The following is a 20,629-nucleotide window of genomic DNA, read 5'->3' as shown; positions in this document are numbered from 1 at the left end:
AACACCAATTGCCAAGGAGACAGGTGCAACGAGTAAAACCGTTTTGTTTCCTCGAGCATTGGTGAATCCTAAAAACTCATCATCACAAGAAGATGGGCCAATAACAGGAGAAAATATGGGAAATATTTAAACAAGTAAAAATTAATTTACCCCTCATAGATGCTATTAAACAAGTCCCTGCGTATGCTAGATAATTAAAAGACTTGTGCACTCAAAAACGACCTCATAAATTGCCTAAAAAAGTTGACTTAACTGCAAATGTGAGTTCAGTTTTGACGGGAATCCTTCCACCCAAGTTGCAAGATCCGGGAACGCCAATAACACCCATTCAAGTGGGTAGTTTCAAAATGACAACGGCGCTGTTAGATCTTGGAGCCGGGGTGAGTATTCTCCTGAGAAGTTTATATGAACAATATGATTTTGGTCCACTTAGAAAAGCCGACGCCACCGTGGTGTTGGCCGATTTGACATTTAAGCTTCCTAGGGGAATTGTGACTGATGTAATTGTAATGATTAAGAATTTTTATTACCATGTTGACTTCCTGATTCTAGATTATGTAATAGTTGACTCGATATAGTAACCGAACGTGATTCTCTGTCGTCCCTTTTTCGCAACCGAAAGTGCTTTAATAAACTGTAGAGCTGGGGTAGTTGACTTGGTATTTGGTAATAAAAATCTCTGGCTTAATTTGTTTTCAAACGTGTCTAACCCTCTGGTGAGTGAAGAATGCTTTGTGGCTAAAGTCATTAACAAGTTGAATCCTCATGAATGTGAGGAAGATGCCACAGAGGAGTGTGCTATTTGTTATAGGGAAATTGTTGAGCATGCGTTGCAGTTGCAAGAGGAAGAAAAAATAGTTGAGGTGTACGCTACTAGCATTGGGAAACCACCATGGTCTCAACAGGTGGAAAGATTACTGGACACTATTGACTATATGTTGAGACCATCACTTGAGTGTCCACCTGTAGTGGAGCTGAAGGAACTCCCGAAACACCTCAAATATGCGTTTTTGGGAGAAGGGGAGACTTTACCGGCCATCATTATTTCAAACTTAGAAGAAAACCAAGAAAAGGCGTTGATGGAAGCTTGAAATAGCATAAGGCCACCATTGGTTGGACGATAGCAGATTTGAGAGGGATTAGTCCATCCATTGTCATGCACAAGATCATCACAGATCTAGAGGTAAAACCCGCACATGATACACAAAGACGAGTGAATTCAAATATGCGGGAAGTTGTGAATAAAGAGGTTTTGAAATGGTTGAATGCGGGTATCATTTCCCAATCTTAGATAGTACTTGGGTTAGTCTAACACAGACGATTCCGAAGAAGGCAGGTATCCAGATAACCCGTAATGAAGCAGGTGAGGAATTGCCACCCGACCGGTAACCGGGTTGCGTATTTGTGTTGACTATCGGAAGTGGAATGCGAAGACTTCCAAAGACCATTTCCCTCTACCGTTCATCGACCAAATCATCGAAAAATTATCAGGTCAGAAATTTTACTGTTTTCTATATGGTTATTCAGGGTACCATCAAATTTCTATTCACCCCGATGACCAACATAAGACCACTTTCGCGTGCCCATACGACACCTTCGCATTTAGGCGAATGCCTTTTAGTTTGTGTAATGCCCCGACCACATTTCAAAGGTGTATGTTGAGTTTATTTTCAGATATGGTTGGGGATTTACTCGAAATTTTTATGGATGATTTTTCAACTTTCGGCCAATCTTTTGAATCATGCTTAAATGAATTGACAAAAGTTTTAAAAAGATGTGTGGAAATGAATTTGGTCTTAAGTTGGGAGAAAAGCCATTTTATGATTCAGGAGGGAACGGTTTTGGGTCATGTCATCTCTAGTAGGGGGATTGAGGTTGACCGGGCAAAAGTCCAAGTCATATATAATTTACCACCTCCTACTAATGTGAAGGGAATTCGAGCATTTTTGGGTCATGCCGGATTTACCGACGGTTCATAAAAAATTTTATTGTCATAACTAAACCGTTGTGTAATTTGTTGTTAAAAGATGTACCATTTGTTTTTTATGAAGAGTGTCTAAATGCTTTTAATGTTCTTAAAAACAAATTGGTTGAATCCTCGATCGTGATGTCACCCAATTGGTCACTTCCGTTTGAGATTATGTGTGATGCAAGTGACTATGCTGTCGGGGCCGTGTTGGGTCAACGGCTGGCTAAGAAGCCCGTTGCCATATACTAAGCGAGCAAAACCTTTTCTGATGCTCAAATTAATTACACCACAACGGAAAAGAAGTTTTTTGCGGTAGTGTATGCATTGGATAAATTTCGATCTTATATTTGGGAGAGCAAAGTTGTTGTGTTTTCAGATCATATTGCACTTAGGTACCTGATGGAGAAGAAAGACGCAAAGCCACGCTTGATCAGATGGATTTTGCTACTTCAAGAGTTCGATGTGGAGATCCGTGACTAGAAGGGGAGTGAGAAAGTTGTTGCAGATAATTTATTCAGATTGGTGGGAAAAGAAGATGACGAAGATGCTAGAGCCATAAATGTATCATATCTGGATGAGCAGTTGTTTTCTATTTCAACTTGGTATGTTGATATTATTAATTTTCTTGTTGCAGATACAATTCTGGAGTTTTGGCCAAAGAAGAAGAAGCAGCACTTCCTTTCCTAAGTGAAATATTATGTGTAGGAAGATCCGGAGTTATTTAAGGTAGGTGCAGATCAAGTTATGTGGAGATGCATACCAGGGGAAGAAGTGAGAAGTGTGTTGCATCATGTGCGCATTCATCAGCTTGTGTTGGGTATTTCAGCGATCAAAAGACAGGGCATTGAGTGTTAGCTTGTTGATTCTATTGACCTTCCATCTTTAAGGATGCAGCTGAGTTTGTTAGAAATTGTGTTAGATGCCACAAATGGGTGGCATCTCAAAGAGGGACGAGATGCCCATGCAACCGATCCTAGTTGTATACATCTTTGATGTTTGGGGATTGATTTCATGGTCCAATTCCCAAATTCCATTGGGAATTTATACATCTTGGTGGCACTCGATTATTTGTCTAAGTGAGGAGAAGCAATCGCCACCAAGACAAACGACCATACCCTTGTTTGTAATTTTTTCCAAACAAACATATTATCAAGATTTGGTGTTCCTTGCATCATTATTAGCGATGGGGGTTCACATTTTTAAAACTTTAACTTTGGCAAATTAATTAAATGGTATGGCGTAAACCACCCCATTGTAACTCCATATCACCCTCAAACGAGTGGTCAAATGGAGGTTTCGAATTGGCAAATAAAGAAATTTTACAAAAAAACGGTAAGACTCGATCTTAAAGACTGGTCAAACAAATTAAATGATGCTTTATGGGCTTACCGGACTGCTTTTAAAACACCTATTGGAACCACCCCTTATCGGTTGATTATTAGGAAAGGGTGTCATTTACCTATTAAACTTGCCCATCGTGCGTTATGGGCGGTTATGAATATTAATCTAGATTATGAGTGTGCAGGTAAACAAATGAAGTTGAACATATGTCAGCTAGAAGAGTTGAGAGACGAAGCATATGAATGTGCACCCGCTTATAAAGACAAGATGAGGAGAGTTCACGATGCCAAGTTAAGGAGAAAGACATTTGAAATGGACAACGAGTTTGGCTATACAACTTGCAGATAAAGCTTTTCCCGGAAAAGTTGAAGAGCATATGGACGGGACCATATCAAGTGAAGCGGGTTGGTAAGTTTGGAGAAGTCGAGATCGAGGATTTCGATGATTATTTGAGGAAATTGGTCACTGGGCATCATTTTAAGCCTTACTTGGAGGACGCGGATTTGATGTGACATTTGAGGCAAAACCAGGTACACCTCAGTACTTATTTACCGATTAAACAATTAAACGCTTATTACGTAACGGACGGACGATTAACCGAACGGGTCTGGTTATGACCCAGATATCTCGAGGGGGGGGGGCATCTATAAGTGATATACGTTTAATATAAGCCAATATATCAATATTATGGCCTTAGTTTGATAGCAAAACAGTTAAACGAAAACATGCTCGTTTAACTACCCGCTATAGATTTAAACGCGAAAGATAGTTACAAACCAAGCATTGTATCATCCGTTAAGCCGAAAAGGACTTACCAAACACTTGTTTGAAATGTTTTAAGTGATCCATGAAAATATTTTCGAATTTGACAAACGTATACTATGTTTTTATAAATTTATACAAAAATGGCTGAAAAATGCTTGTTTTTGCACTATTTGTCGTACCCGATATGTTTTTCGTGCCAAAAACCAAACCCGAAATAAATTTGGACTTGGAATTTCACGCTCAGGCATGTAAATCAAGAAAATTGGGCCAAATGGGCCCAAAAGGGGGCCCAATAAGCCAGCCTGCCAAAGTTGAAAAAAAAAACCTAAACATCCTTTTTTTATATTAAACCTCAAAGATGTTTTTGAAACATCAAACTTAGTGAAAATTCTCTGGAACTCTTTCTTCTTCAGCTCAAACTCAAGAAACCCTAGGTATATTACTTAATTTCATCATTTTTAACGTGATTTAATTATGTTTAATATCATATAAACATGGTTTAATTGCCAAAAAATCATTCCTAACCATGTAAAAATCCTAAAAATGGTCCATCAACATTTTCTTGATCATACACATGGTTAGGAACCTGGTTTGATAGTTTTTTTTGCCATAAACACGGATTATAGGGTTTAAATAGGGTTTTTACGGTTCAAAAGTTCGGTTTAATACCCTAGCTGAAACCCTAAGTTTCAAGGCTGCTATATTGATGAAACATGCTTGGTTTGTGATATATGACTTGTATCTAGCTTGTATAGAAGCACAAAAACCCAAAAACTTGATTAGAAGGCAGAAAATGAATCAAAACCGCAAAGGTAATGCCGAATCACTCGATTACGGGCTGTTTAGGTAAAGGTTATGATGTGTATGTTTTTAGGTCATGAAATTTTTCAAGGACATCAAGGACCATATCATTGAGTCTCTGTTCAAATTTGGTAATTTTTCGACCATCCGAGAATATTTGGCAAATTTATTACCAAATTGGGACGTTTATTTGAGAAAAATAGTTAAAATGCTTGAACAATTATAACATTTTTTGGGGAACTCATATTTCGTATATTTTGATCACATATGCAATTTGGGAGTATTTGGAAAATCTTATGTATGTTTTGTGCATTTGCGTTTAACTGAATTTTCATAGTCGTTTTTGGCTCGAAAAGGTATTTGGCAAGATTGTTAGAGTTTGGAATTTTTTCAGGTTGTTTTGGAATATATTTTTACCACTCAGAAATTTTGGTGGATTTTTATGGAAATCGTTTGGGATAAACGGATGATTTTAGGGCTAAATATAGCAGATAAAATGAATTTTTAAAAATTAATAAATTAGTAAATAATTCCATAAAGAATTTTATAAAAATCTACATATTTTAATTGATAAGTGGATAAATTTTCATAATCTAATGATTAACGGATAATTAATTATGCTAACTTAAGGATTAAACAAATTCAATTCTGATTAAAACCGACAAGTTCGTAATTAACGAATCTGTTGGAATATCAGAACACCAAGTGTCACACCCCGACTCAGGGCCTGGGCGTGTGACTTGTAAGTTGGTACCTGTGTTGTAAATAAATCAGAGTTAAAGGTTGTAAAGCGGAAGACTTTTAATAAAATATTATTATATTCAAATCACGGGGTTTGAAACACCCGTTAAGTTATACAAAAGTGTTTGGATATTAAAACCATGATTTACATTATTTTAATATTAAAACATCCTTTGAGCCATTATATCGTCTAACGGCTATCCTCTGTCTCCAAACACCTATCCTTCATTACCTGTAAAACAGTTATAAAAAAATACGTCAGCAATACATGCTGGTGAACACGCTGACTCAAAATATTTCAAGTTACTTAATTATCCCCTCGGGTATCTTGTGACCCGGCCCATCGTGGCTTAGCAAACAACCAAGTTAAATATACTATTATAAACCTCTAGTTATACTTGAAACCTCTCAGCGATACCGCAGCTTCGAGGTCTTGGCAACTATTCAATATACACGAGATAATTCCCTCTCGGACATTACTTGGGTCCGGCCCAACGTGGCGGAGGCATTAGCAAGTGTGGTGCGGTGTGCCCACCGTCTGCCCACATATGTAAGGATCCAGACAAACGTATACAATAGCCTGAGGGCCAGTATTACTTTTGTTTATAAAGTTTTAGGGATATAATCCCATGCAAACATTCAAGACTTAGTTTTATAAAAAGTTGGACGTATTCACCATTCTTCTTGGTTGGTGTTTCTCACCAATTTGTCTCGTTACCTCAGACCTATAGTACGAGAATAACATTTTATAAGTACTAGATCAACGATCTAGCTTCAGACCTGTAGTCCGATTGCATAACATTTACCTTCACATTTTATCTCTTTATAAATATAAGGACCTCTAGTCCTTTCTTTTTAATCATTTATAAACCTTTGTTTCTTCTTCGTGAAAAAAACATATATTTCAAATTCTTATTATAAGAAATATAAAATCTTTATATAAAATAAAGAAGTATTATTTTATCTATAATCTCGACTTTATAAAATCTTATTTCCACTTTATAAAATCAAGGTACGGGCTATATCCTTGACTAGGGTCTAAGCCATTTATATTATAATAATCGAGCAGAACCCCTACCTTGAATGGCTTATTTATAGAAATGCTTGTGCTTTACTTGAACAGCACTTCTACTTGAAGGTAAGTCGAGAGGGTATTTAAGTAGGGTTATGGAATGCATTTCGAGGTAAGGCTTGTCGGGATATCGCCATCTCGGGTCGTGGCACGTAAATCGAGACAATGTGTAATTGGAAGTGTGAGTTGGATGGTGAGGACCACCCCCATGGCCGGCCTATTTATAGAAATTTTTGTGCAACTTCGCGTATCGTGAAGTTGCACTAGCTTCGCTGAGTCGCCTCGTAGGCTTGCCACGTGTCGCCACGTGTCTTTCCTGTCTCTCCACGTGTACTGCATCTTCGCGTATCGCGAACATGCACAACTTGTTTTCTTCGCGTATCGCGAAGATGCAAAATTTTGAATCTGTTCATTTTTAGTCCCTGGTCTTTTGGTAACTTGCCATATCTTGATCTTATCATCATCCAAAAATACAAAGGCGGCTCTTGGCGATGCGTGCGTGCGAAGTGCAAAGTGCGCCATCATAGCGCCACATTGCATCCATCGCCCTTCTCCCGAGCCCGTGCCCGTGCGCGTCGGGTGCTTCGCACCCTCCGCTAGGACTAGGGAAAGTGGTTGGCACTTAAGAACATTTCCATGGAATGTTCTCTCCTTATAAAGTGCTTTATTTTTCTTTCTTTCTCCGATGTGGATGGAGTCTCCTTACTCCATTCCTTAACATAAACTACTTCCATTCTTTGTCTTATTTTTCTCTTTACATTTGCCATGAATATTTTTAGTCCTTAAGTTTTATTAATTTGTCAAATTTGAACCAAAATATTTGTGATGTTACATCCTCCCCACCTTAGAATGAATCTCGTCCTCGAGATTCGCTTAGAACAGATGTGGGTATTTCTTCCTCATCTCTGATTCTAACTCCCAAGTAAACTCAGGTCCTCTTCGGGAGTTCCATCGTATCTTGACTAACTTTAGCCTTCGACGTTTAAGTTGCTTGACTTGGAAATATTCCACTTGTAAAGGTTGTTCTACAAATTTTAGATTTTCATTGATTTCGACATCTTTCAAAGGCATGGTTAGAGTTTCGTCAGCCAGACACTTACGTAAGTTAGAGACATGAAATACATCATGTATTCCTTTCATCTCTTCTGGCAATCGTAAACGATAAGCAACAGTACCGATTCGTTCTAATACCTCAAACGGTCCCACAAAACGTGGACTTAACTTTCCTTTCTTGCCGAATCGTATAACTCCTTTCCATGGTGACACTTTTAGTAAAACCTTATCGCCTACTTGAAATTCCAACGGTTTACGGCGAACGTCTACATAGCTCTTTTGTCGATCTCTTGCGTCTTAAGTCGTTCACAGATTTGCAACACTTTATCCGTTGTTTCTTGGACTATTTCGGGTCCAGATATTCGATTATCTCCTGTTTCGGACCAACATACAGGCGTTCTACATTTTCGCCCATACAAAACTTCAAATGGTGCGGCTTGAATACTTGTGTGATAACTGTTGTTATACGAGAATTCCATCAGAGGTAGATGATCATCCCAACATCCGCCTAAATCGATCACACAAGCTTGAAGCATGTCCTCAAGAGTTTGAATTGTTCTTTCACTCTGTCCATCAGTTTGAGGGTGATAAGCAGTGCTAAGATTTAACCGAGTTCCTAACGCTTGTTGGAAACTATTCCAGAAATGAGACGTAAATCTACTGTCACGATCAGATATGATAGATAATGGCACACCATGTAATGCTACGATGTTGTTTACGTAAATCCGTGCCAATCTATCTATGGAATAAGATTCATTGATAGATAAGAAATGAGCGGATTTAGTTAACCTATCAACGATTACCCAAATAGCATTATGTTGTCGGGTAGTCTTAGGGAGTTTCGTAATGAAATCCATTGTTATCATCTCCCATTTCCATATAGGAAGTTCAGGTTGTTGAAGCAAACCTGAAGGCTTTTGATGTTCTGCCTTGACTTGTAAACATGTTAAGCATTGTAGGTTCCCTGGACAGATCACTCGAGATATCCCGATATACACAGGTGCGGAATCCCTGTGTAGATCGTTACGGACGTAGAACACAAGCACACGAACACGATACGAACAAACACACGTTATATTAATAACCCAACACGTGATACTTACAGACTCTCAACCTCACGTCACTTGACTCACTGAATTACACGTAACTCGAACTCTCAAAACTTCACTCTAAAACGATCAGCCGTACACTATATAAATACACGACAACTTCGCCTCAGGCGAAGTTGTCCATAACTTCGCTCGTTCAACAAGTTCGCCTAGGCGAACTTGTCAACAACTTCGCTTGGTTAACAAGTTCGCCTAAGCGAACTTGTCAACAACTTCGCTTTAAACAGACAAATACATAAACAATATTACAGACTCGATTACAGACATTAGACATATGAACTACTGACATTTATGCATCAACAGACTCCCCCTTGGCAGTAGCTTCATATCTTTATCTTTCAGCTCTTGTCTCGTAATCCTGTATCTTCACGCGTGCACTCCTTCTCTAACACACACCGTGACTACTCGCTGATATTTCCTTGCTTCATCCTTCCAAGCAGGAATATAGAATATCTTCTTTTCATTCAACACTTGCAGATCAGCTTTCGATAAGTTAACAAGATGCATCGGATCATACACCCTCAGCACTTCTTGTTCATCTTCGTCTTCCATCACGGCTTCAGCAGTCTGGCAATCAACGTACCACCATTTTAGATTCTTCAACACATCTTGAGGCATAGTCTTCATTGGAACCTCCTTGATGCATCGGATCGGTTTGTACTTCATCACCATCCATGGCTTGCCATCTGCTCTCATTCCCCTTTCTGTATCCTCCACGAGCTTTCCCTTCTGTGGCTTTAATAATTCAAACTTCTTCTCTTTTATGCTTTCTTTCCACACGATCTTCCCAATCACTCTTGCCATGTTGTCGTCACTTCTATTTATCAGGCCCAACCTGGCCAAATCCTTCACCTCACATTCCGGCAACGTATTGAGAGATATCAACATTCTTTTGAAGTATTGAATACCATCATAACGCTTCACCACAAACAACTTTATCTGTTCATCATATATCCAACAGATAATTCCCTTCTTCGACTCAGCATAGCCTTTGATGTTATAACTCTTCTTGAACATGGCTGGAACAGCAGGCTTCTTGGTCTTAATAAACCAATGAGCACAGCCTTCCTTCCACCTAGGCTGCTCCTCCCACTCAGTCTCATCCATCTCAGTACCCATGTCGGCTTTCTCAACATCAGGGATCTCGTGTTCAACGTCTTCTACTACTATCTCTCCTTCCTCAATCTCACTCTCAATCTCAATCTGCTCACCGATCTTCTCAATCACATCACTCGGCAGCACATCTTCATCAAACAACACATCATCGCTGAACATATCATCGTCAAGTTCCTTCAACGCATCAATCACGTCATCCTCCACCAACACCACATCATCACCATCAGCCGCGTCGGTAGACTCCCCCTCAGCTGTGGAAGTACCAAGAGCTTGAGAAGTTCTTGGCAGCTCACCACCTGCATCTTTCGATGCATTGGGATCATCGTCTCGGTCATTTATTCTTTTCGTCCTGAGCTCGTCGCCCTTACAGCTCATCTCCCCCTGAGATGCCAAGAACTCCTTCAAGGCATCTATAATTTTCCCATGCTCAACCAGGAGGGATGACTGTAGTTGATTTGCTTCCACTAGGCGTTGAATAGTCTTCGATTGCTCTGCCACGATCCGCTCTAGTGAAGCTATTCTCTCTGAGTCTGACATAGGCGTAGGCGAGACATCAGAAGCAGGCGTAACCGCAGGTGGTACCATACCTGATAACCCTGCAGTAGTGACGACCGTTGACTCTACAAATCGTGCAGCTACCACCGACTGAGTAAGCGTTGGAGGCGGTAGAGACACGATCTCCGGAGTCGACGTCTGGATAGCAGTGACGGATGGAGTGCCAGCAGATGATGTAGCCACCACGGGAACATCCGCAGCGCTTGTACTTGTAACCTGTACAGAAGAAGGAACGACAGACATACCAGACAGTGCAGCCGGAGCAAAACGTACCATCCTTGAAGTCTCTCCAGCTCCCATGCCAGCACCTGTCCTTTCCCGTCTTGATCTTCTTATCAGCTTATGTATATCTTCTTCCTCTTCTGACTCTTCATCATCCTCCGTTCTCTTTCTTTTCCCAAAAGTTCTCTCTCGAGACACCATCAACCGTCTCCCCTCATTCATGATCTCATCCAAATCGGAGTCAGCCATCGATGTAGCTGCTCTAGTAGCACTCACACCCGAACCCTGTGCAGCCTAGACCTGCACCTCTTCAACTTGATCCATATCAAAATAACCTTGACCTCCAAAAACAGCGTCAAGATCTATATCCTCTGCAGCCGACACAACAGGCACAGCAGGTGGAGCTTGAGTTGCTCTTGCCTGTCGCGGTTGAGGATCTCTGAACTCGTCCCCACCAGCAGGAACATACTCTGGGTTAATTAAAAACCCAAACAGTGGAGTATGCCTGGGACGACGTTCAGGGTTGCTCCTCGCACTCGAAGTGCGGCATTGAGCAAAGATACGTTTGCTCACAGATTCCACGTATCTTATCGGGCGTCTCTGAGGTAGATTCGGAGCCACATGGTTCAATATCATCTGGATAAAACGTGGGTACATAATGAACCGCTCCCGAGACATCGCCCTCCTCTGTCTGTCTATCTCGTAAAAGACCATCTGACTGAAACTGTAGCGTTTATTGTAAGTCAGTGCAGTCATTGCAGACTGCATGGTCACACCCATACCATCCGTGCCCGCCTTCCTCCCAGACATGCAAACTATCATAACGTGCATGAGGAAGCGCCACTGATCTAGAAGGAAACCCTTCCTCCTCTGGGTATCACCTAATGGACCAGAGTAGCCCATTCGGAGAAACGCTCCATCACGGAACGGAGCCACAAACTCAGTTGGATCGTCCCTCGTCTCTTCTCCAAACCGTAATGCCACCCGAATCTGTTCAGAATTGAACTGAACTTGTTGATTGTTCACAGTCGCTCGCATGACCGGGGGCTCAACACGACAGTCGTATTCGACCGTCTGCCAGAAGTCTTCGATATTTGGTAAGGATATCGGCAGAGTGTTTGTGATGGCATGAAAAATCCTCGAGCGTAGGAGGAAAGTTATGATCTCGCGGTAATCGTCCACACCGCTCGCCTCCGGGTCTAAAGTGATGTACATATTGTGACCCGGGAAAAATTGACGTTGGTTATCACCATCTTCTCCTCCTGCACCTCCAGCACCAGCTACCGCTGCCATATCTGCAACAAACTAACCAAGTTAGATAAACGTTAATGTATAACACAAGTTCGCTGGTTACCATGAGCGAAGTTGTGATAAACTCTGTATAGGCGAAGTTAAAGTTGAGGCGATGTTGGGAATAACTTCGCTTCAGCTTTAAGTTCGTCTAATTAATATTAAGTAAAAATGATATAGGCGAAGTTAATGTTAACTTCGCCTCATCACAACATCGCCTCAGGCGAATTTAAGTTTCAGGCGAAGTTACGGATAACTTCGCCTCAGGCGAACTTAAGCTTCAGGCGAAGTTACGGTTAACTTCGCCTCAGGCGAACTTAAGCTTCAGGCGAAGTTACGGATAACTTCGCCTAAACCCTAACTTCGCCTGAATCTGAATCGGCGACAGTGAGGATTATGGAACAACGTGCAGTAGATGTTTTCGTGATTAAGGAATCCGGAAAACATGAATGAACATGGAATATATGATAATTCGACATCTCGAACCTTGAACTTAATGAAATCTGGGAAAAAAATAACACGTAATCGGTTTAAATAACAAGTTCGCCGGAAAAGTGTAAGTTCGCCGGATAAGTTCGCTGAGTTTTGAAAAGTGATGAACAGTTACGACTGTTGAACATCCTTATATAAGGTCTGGGTTATACAGGCGAAGTTACGGATAACTTCGCCTAGGCGAAGTTATTCACAACTTCGCCTGTTTAACAACATCGCTTATATTTACAAAATCAAACCTTATAATTTGAACATTTTTCAATTAACCCTTTAAAACTTCCCTTTAAGAAATAAATAACATGATCAATTCTAAGTAACCAGTTAAAAAATCATAAAACTATCTAAGTTAAAAAAAACTTAAAAAATTTAAAGTATAAGGGATCAAATTTCAGTCTCGATAGGGACTGCTACGTTTTAGAAAAGATCCGAACATGAATCATACTAATTTCGTGACTGTCACATAGATCCGTGTTTAGCTGTATTATGACATATAGAGACAGGTTGTAAGCAGGTAAATAACTTAAGATGGTTTTCATCGTTTCTGTGATACGAGTTATATTCAATTAAGCCTCAAAATTTAAGTGGGCAACAACTCAAAAATATTGATGCCTCCTATCTATCCTCAAAGCGTATTTGGCTTTCCTCAAGTCACCCCGAATTGACCTCGACCCATAGTGTCTGATTAAGTTGTAAGTAGTCTTCTTCTGGGCCCCGTTCCTCTTCTTACTCAAGATTGAGAAGTCTTGATATTTTGTCATCTCTAATAATGTTTCAATAACTCCAAATATTTTTTTTTTCCGAATAAACATAGACTTCAAAGTAGAAATTAACTGCAAGTCCCGAATCTGGATCACTGCAGTATCTTGAGACGCTATCTTCACGGGAATCAGAACACACATGGGCTCGTGTATGACTGGTTAATCGCTTTTCTGCCTATCATTCGGAAAGATATATATGAAGACATGCAAAACTCTTAAGGAGTTTCCACGTAAAATCAAGTAAATTTAGTTTGTATCACATCTACTTTTACGCACCATAAAAAGTTACCATGACATACAATGACTGTCCTAAAGCCTTTTAAGCCTAATAACTTCACTAGTTAAGCACACAGAATTAGTATCTCTATCATTTTCCAAGGTTGGATCAATTTTCCGTTTAAACATAGCTAACGAACTTCTTACGAAGTAACAGACTTGAAAAATAATTTCATTTCCCTCTTTCTTTCAAAATTTTAACCTTAATCGCCCCGACCAAAACAAAGTCTTCAGGTAAACGGCTATCCCGAAGATCCAATGGATCAGCTGGACCGACCACATACTAGTATGTGTCCTTCTAACTAAGTATGATCGACTAATTTTAAGCGAAAGAATGAAAAACTCATCATAAACCGCCCCGGTCACTATCAGTAATCTGGTTAATGGCTATCCTCAAAATCTACACGTAGAGAATGAGGACCAAAACATATCCAAAGACAAGTCCTTCAAACTGATGTAACCGACATATTTTTAAGCGATTAGTGACGTTTTTTTTTTTTTTTTTTTTTTAAATATCACAAGAAAAGCATGGTTACTCGGGATTGATCATCCCATTCAGTTCAATAAGGTTTTGAAATCTGGATTTGTCAAACGCTTTAGTATATAAATCAGCGAAATTATCAAGCGTATCCACCTTTTCAAGCATTATCAGTTTCTTCTCAGCACAATCCCGTATGAAATGATGACGTATGTCAATGTGTTTAGTTTTACTATGTTTCACGGGATTGTTAGTTACTGAGATAGCAGCTGTGTTATCAATGCAAATAGGAGTAAGTAAGAAATTCAGACCATAGTCGCGCAACTGTTGTTGAATCCAAAGAACCTGAGAGCAGCAGTTGGATGCTGCCATGTATTCTGCCTCACAGGTTGAAATTGCGACTGATGTCTGCTTCTTGCATTGCCACGACACCAATCTGCCACCAAGAAACTGACATCCTCCAGTTGTTGACTTCCGACTCTGATTGCACCCTCCATAATCAGAATCTGTGTAAGCGACCAGCTCCAAGTCTCCTCCTCTCGGGTACCACAACCCCAGCTTCGGCTTTCCCTTGAGATACCGCAGTATCCTCTTTGCACCTTTCAAATGAGATTCTTTTGGATTTGCCTGAAAACGTGCACAAAGACAAACAGCAAACATTATATCAGGCCTAGATGCAGTTAAGTACATTAAAGAACCTATTATTGCCCGATATTGAGTTGGGTCCACATCTGCATCACCGTCTACTTCAGCACCCAATTTGTGATTGACGCAGATTGGAGTATCATATGGAGAACTGTCCTCCATGAAGCGCTTGAGCACATCATGAACATACTTCGTCTGATGAATGAACATCCCGTCCTTCTTCTGATCAACCTGCAATCCTAGAAAGAAAGTTAGTTCACCCATAGCAATCATTTCAAACCTTTTCTTCATGACGGCTTCAAACTCCTGACACATGGAGACTTTTGACGCAGCAAATATAATGTCATCCACGTAGACTTGTACCAGCAGGAAGTCGCTTCCATCTCTTTTGAAGAACAACGTGCTATCAGTTTTCCCTCTTTCAAAAACATTCTCGAGCAAGTAATCCGATAAAGTTGAATACCAGGCACGAGGTGCCTGATGTAATCCATACAACGCCTTGCTCAACCTGTACACGTGATCTGGAAAGTCTGGGTCAGGAAAACCCGGAGGTTGCTCAACATACACAACCTCATCAACTTTCACATTCAAAAACGCACTTTTCACATCTAGCTGAAACACCTTCATCTTTTCATAAGCAGCAAATGCTAAAAACAATCTTATGGCTTCCAACCTGGCGACAGGAGCGAACACTTCGTTATAATCAATCCCCTCTTGTTGATTAAAGCCTTTAACGACTAACCTCGCCTTGTTTCTTATAATAATCCCCTTATCATCTCTCTTGCACTTGAACACCCATTTTGTGCCTATCGCATGCACATTCTTTGGTTTTTCAACCAAAGTCCAAACTTCCATCTTCTCGAATTGAGCCAACTCTTCTTGCATGGCCTCGACCCACGAGCTGTCCTTTAAAGCCATTTGATAATTCTTCGGTTCAATCTGGCTTATAAAGCAGGTGTACAGGCATTCATTGATTATTCCTGTCTCCTTAATGCTTGTATAAACACAGGTGTGTTCATTCAAGCTACTTCTTGTTTGTACACCGGAGGACACATCACCAATTACATTATCCAAAGGGTGATCTTTATGAATTCTCGTGGTCGGAACAGAACCGACATGCAAATTATCTTCCAAATTAGAACAGATCTCATCAATGGTTGTTTCATGCTGAGAGTGAAAAGGATTGATAAATTCTTCTTCAGCTGAGGCAGCAGGGGTACCGATAGTGTTTGATGATGAAGGTTGACATTTATCAATCAGCTGTCTTTGCAATAGATTTTCTTCCTCATCGAGTATCATCTTCGTCGCAACTCTTTCTTCTTCTTCAGAAATTTCCAAATCCGGTACGTTAAATGACTTAAAAAGCTTAACATAGTCGAAAAGCTCAGCAGGTCCATTGCTTGGTTTTGGCGGTTGGTAACTTGTGATGTCGGTGTTACACACCACCTCCACCTTGCAAGTCGAAGTATTGAAGACACGTCTGTTGGGAGTACCAACAACATAACCGACTAATATTCCTTCATCGGCTACTTCTCCAAATTTAGAATTTGTCTTCAAGATCGAACAAGGGGACCCGAATGGTTCAAGACCACTCAAGTTGGGCTTCCTTCCATGCATAAGCTCGTAACACGTTTTACCAAGTCTCTTAACGGTTAACACTCTATTCAGAACATAGCAGGCTGTAGCAACTGCTTCAGCCCAGAACATCACAGGAAGCTTCGAATCTGCCAGCATAGTTCTGGCTCCTTCAATTAAAGTTCGGTTCTTCCTTTCAGCCACTCCATTCTGTTGCGGAGTATACGGAGCGCTGTATTGATGTTCAATTCCTTTCTGAAGACAGAAGATCTCCATTTCAAAATTCTTGAACTCCGTTCCATTGTCACTCCTGATGAACTTCACTGTTTTACCCATGACGTTCTCAACTTTGGTAATCAAATTCTTCACCATTTGAGCCGTCTCATCTTTCGATTTCAGAAAATATACCCACGAATATCGCGAGTAGTCATCAGTGATCACCAAGCAGTAAGAAGTACCTCCTAGACTTTTTACATTCACGGGACCGAAGAGATCCATGTGTAGCAGTTCTAGAGTACTGGCAATTGAGTTGACCTTCTTGGTGAGATGGGATTTCTTGTGTTGCTTTCCCTTCTTGCATGCAATACATTTGTCTTCAAAGTTAAAACTTTTCAAGGGAACGCCCATCACAAGTCCATTCCTGACAATGTGGTTCATCTTCCGAAGATGAATGTGCCCCATCCTCCTGTGCCATAGTTCGGATTCCGATTCGCTTGCTTTCGTCATTAAACATGATTCTTCCGTGGCCATTTCAGTAGACCTCATATCCATCACATAAGTATTTGTATCACGTGGAGCTTTCATCACTATCCACTCGTCTGGTATCTGAAAACCAGGCTTCAACACGATTGCCTCATTCTTCGTGTAATGAACAGTGTACTCCTTATCACAAATCTGCGACACACTCAGCAGATTGTGCTTCAACTCTTCTACAAAGTTCACATTCTCAAGAGTTATTTTCCCATTGGACACCGTTCCTTTTCCAGTAATTCTTCCTCCACTTTCACCATCAAAGCTAACTCTCGCTCCTTGAACAGGTTTTAAGTCGTGCAACAAGTATTTGTTACCCGTCATGTGCCGGGAACAGCCGCTATCTACAATCCAAAGACTGTGGGCAGCCCTGTTCAACTGTTCCTGCACAATAAAGCAAAGGATTAGAATCTAGGGACCCAAGACCAATTGGTCTTGGATCTATACATCCCGTACTTCTGCTTTCCAAAGTTAGCATCTGGATAATTCCTGTCAGTCCTATTAGGAAATCTCCTTGGAAATTGAGTGTGAGGCCTTCCAAACCTATGTATATTGAAAGTATTATATCTAGCGGTTTGGTTATTAGTATTGTTAAACTGAGGTCTGTTTCTGTGAAAACCTGAATTAGTTACATTTCGGAACTTGGAAGGGTTTTCATTTTTAGCAGTATTAAAATTTCCATTAGTCTTATGCTCAGTTTTAATAGGCCTCACACCTCTGAATTTCGGCGTCAGAGGGCAATCTGCAACAAGATGTCCTAACTTATTACACCTAAAACAACACCTATGCTTCATTTTCTTTTCAAAGGTTGTTTTGGATGTAGAGGCTGTGTTACCGGCCGTTCGTCTCACATAAGGTGGGACGTACGGGTTGAGTGGAGTACTCTTTTTATAAGTTTTATCTTTTTCTCCACCAGTGGGTAACACTACTTTCTCTTTTGTCTTACCCGATTCGGACAACTTATCCGAATCTGATGAGACTGGACTCGTAACAGAAATTTTCACACTTGAAACAGGCGAACTCGTTTCGCCACTACTAACACTTGGTTCTTTACTCGTAACCTTGATTGGAACTGTCTGAGGAACTTCAAAATCAACAGATTTCTGAACACTAGGGTTAAAAGTGTAGTTGTGGTTATAAGGTGGTGGAACCTCGTGATAACCAATTCCTCTCCTCTTTGTAGAGTTACCTTGATCACTAACAAGGTGATCAAGAATAGCTGAGGAATTTCTGAACTGTTCAAGTTTTCGGTTCAGTTCCACCACTTTCACCTGGTGGTCAGCAATCTGCTTTTCTCGTTCAGCAATCAGTTTAGTCTTTTCTTCTAAAACCTTATAACTTAGATCAATTACTTCAATTTTTTCAGCAAGTTTTGTTTTTAAGCTTTTAACATCTTTTTCACACGCTTTTATTTTAACTTTGTAACTGTTTTCTCTTGCTTTCATAAAGTGATGATCTTCTTTAAGAGTTTTAAATTCAGCATCTAAACGAACATACTGATCAGTTATGGTAGCAAGTTGCTCAGACAAATTCTCACATTTAGTACAAATAGATTTAGAACTTACCTCGGAGAGTTGATCATTGTTATCTGCCATGAAAGCTTTTTCCTTACCCGTAGCTTTCTCTTCTCCGTTAATCTTCTCACAATCTTCATTCTCAACCTTAGCCATATTTGCCTGATCACTAGTTTCATTCGAATGCAGGTTCCAGTTGTATTCACCTGCTTCTCTGGACATCATGGCATTGACTTCTTTACTACTCCCAGTGTGCTGTGCAGACCGGCCTAGACCACGTTCAACTCGCTCGTTTCTGCACTCTTTGGCAAAGTGCCCGTTTTGTTGACAGTTATAGCACCTCACCTTAGACTTGTCGAACCCTGGCCTGCCACCAACAAACTTCCTCCCCGTCTTTCTCATAAACTTCTTCACTCTCCTCACTATCATGGCCATCTGCCATTGTAAATCCATTTCCTCCAGATCATCAGCATCGATCTGGTCATAGTCTTCATCTAGCATCGCTGGATCAACAACCTTTCCTTGAATATAGTTTTCATATGAAGCAATAAACGAAGCATAGAGGCCAAACTGCTCTTCAGCAGATTTGACGCTCATTGGCATCTTAGAGTAATTATTGCTTGAGGAACTTGAAGATCCACTACTCTTGCTTGCTGTCTGTTGAGTACCACTTGATCCACCGGCTACAAAGCAAACATCCCCATTTGAGTTTACTGACACATGCCCCTCCTGTGAAGACTTGTCACAAGACTCGCCCTTCGAGTAGTAGGCGGCAGAATCAGTCTTTGAACTTGAATTTGAGTTTACTTTAGCACCGTACATGCCAGGATCTTGAACCTGATCCATAGATGTTTCTTTTCTTACCATATTAAGCTCAAAAGTTCTGAGCTTGTTGACAGTGGTTTCAAGATCATAAGTAGGAAAGTCCTTGTCTTCCCTCATCAGTACAGTATACATCTCCCATTTTGGTGGGAGGGCATCGAGAAGCTTTTCCACAATCTCTTCTTCTCGGTAGGAAATGGAGTAGTTACTCAATTCAGTCATTAGATGATAATATCGAGTGATAATATCATCAAGAGATTCGTTCTTTAAGTACTTAAAGACTGAAAATTGAGTTTTGAGCAACTTTATCTTTGAAGCCCGAATACCTATATTCCCCTCAAATCTGTTCTCAAGAGCTTCCCAAAGCTCTCTAGCTGATGTATACTTTCTGAACGTATGGAGGATCTCCTGTGGAAGAGCCATTGTGATTGCAGCATGAGCCTTGCTCTCGGCTTCATACATCTTTTTCTCTTCCTCTTCCATTTTACTGTATTTCTTGATTTGGTCTCGACCCTCATACTCCATGACTGGTGGAATATATCTATCTTGGATGCATACCCACATTTTCGCATCCTGGTACTTAACGTATTGTATGAACCGATCCTTCCACGCGACAAAATCGGTTCCCTTCAGCAACCTTGGGGCCTTTGTAGCTGACCCCGCTTCAACTTCCATCTTTACAAGCTCCGAAATGTTGATCGACGACATCCTTCTTGAAGACTAAGAAACCCGAAAAATTCTGAGTAGGCGAAGTTAAAAAAAAATTTCCTCTGAACAGTACTGTAGGCGAAGTTAGGGATAACTTCGCTTAAGTAGTAACTTCGCTGGATCTTTCTTAAATTCGCGTGACTGGGCGAAGTTGAGAATAACTTCGCTTAGGGTAAGCGAACTTAGAAAGTAGGCGAACTTGAAGAAAACTTCGCTGAGCTAGGCGAACTTGAGGAGAACTTCGCTGAGTTAGGCGAAGTTGAGGAGGTAGGCGAAGTTGTAAATAACTTCGCTTCTCCTTATATCTTCGCTGAAACCCTACGTATCCTGACGGCAACTTCGCCTGATGAACAGCAACTTCGCCTGACGAACTTAAACTTTCTGCAGATCTGAAAATCGGATTTTAACGACGTTTTTGACGGTTTAAAGGCTTGAACACACTGGTAGGAGGCTAGAATGAGCAAAAACACCAAAAACTCGTCCCGTGAATAGCCGAAATGGGACGAATTTTACACCCGCGTGAATATCCCGAACCACACAATCGAGCAAAAGCTCTGATACCAATTGTAGGTTCCCT

The 20,629-nt window shown here is 40.6% G+C and overlaps 1 protein-coding gene across 1 annotated transcript; it reads left to right on the top strand.

Moving 5' to 3' along the window:
• The first annotated feature begins 3,256 nt into the window (after positions 1-3,256).
• LOC143546385 (uncharacterized) lies at positions 3,257-3,822 on the top strand. The gene is made up of 2 exons (XM_077038066.1): positions 3,257-3,586; positions 3,655-3,822. The coding sequence occupies exons 1-2, from the start codon at positions 3,257-3,259 to the stop codon at positions 3,820-3,822; spliced, it is 498 nt and encodes a 165-aa protein (XP_076894181.1).
• Positions 3,823-20,629: the final 16,807 nt, after the last annotated feature.

This window comes from Bidens hawaiensis, unplaced genomic scaffold (assembly GCF_021521415.1).
Source record: "Bidens hawaiensis isolate Kalapana, Puna unplaced genomic scaffold, B.hawaiensis_p1.1 tig00014335_1, whole genome shotgun sequence".
NCBI lineage: Eukaryota > Viridiplantae > Streptophyta > Magnoliopsida > Asterales > Asteraceae > Bidens > Bidens hawaiensis.
This window is presented reverse-complemented; position numbering and strand designations above follow the sequence as displayed.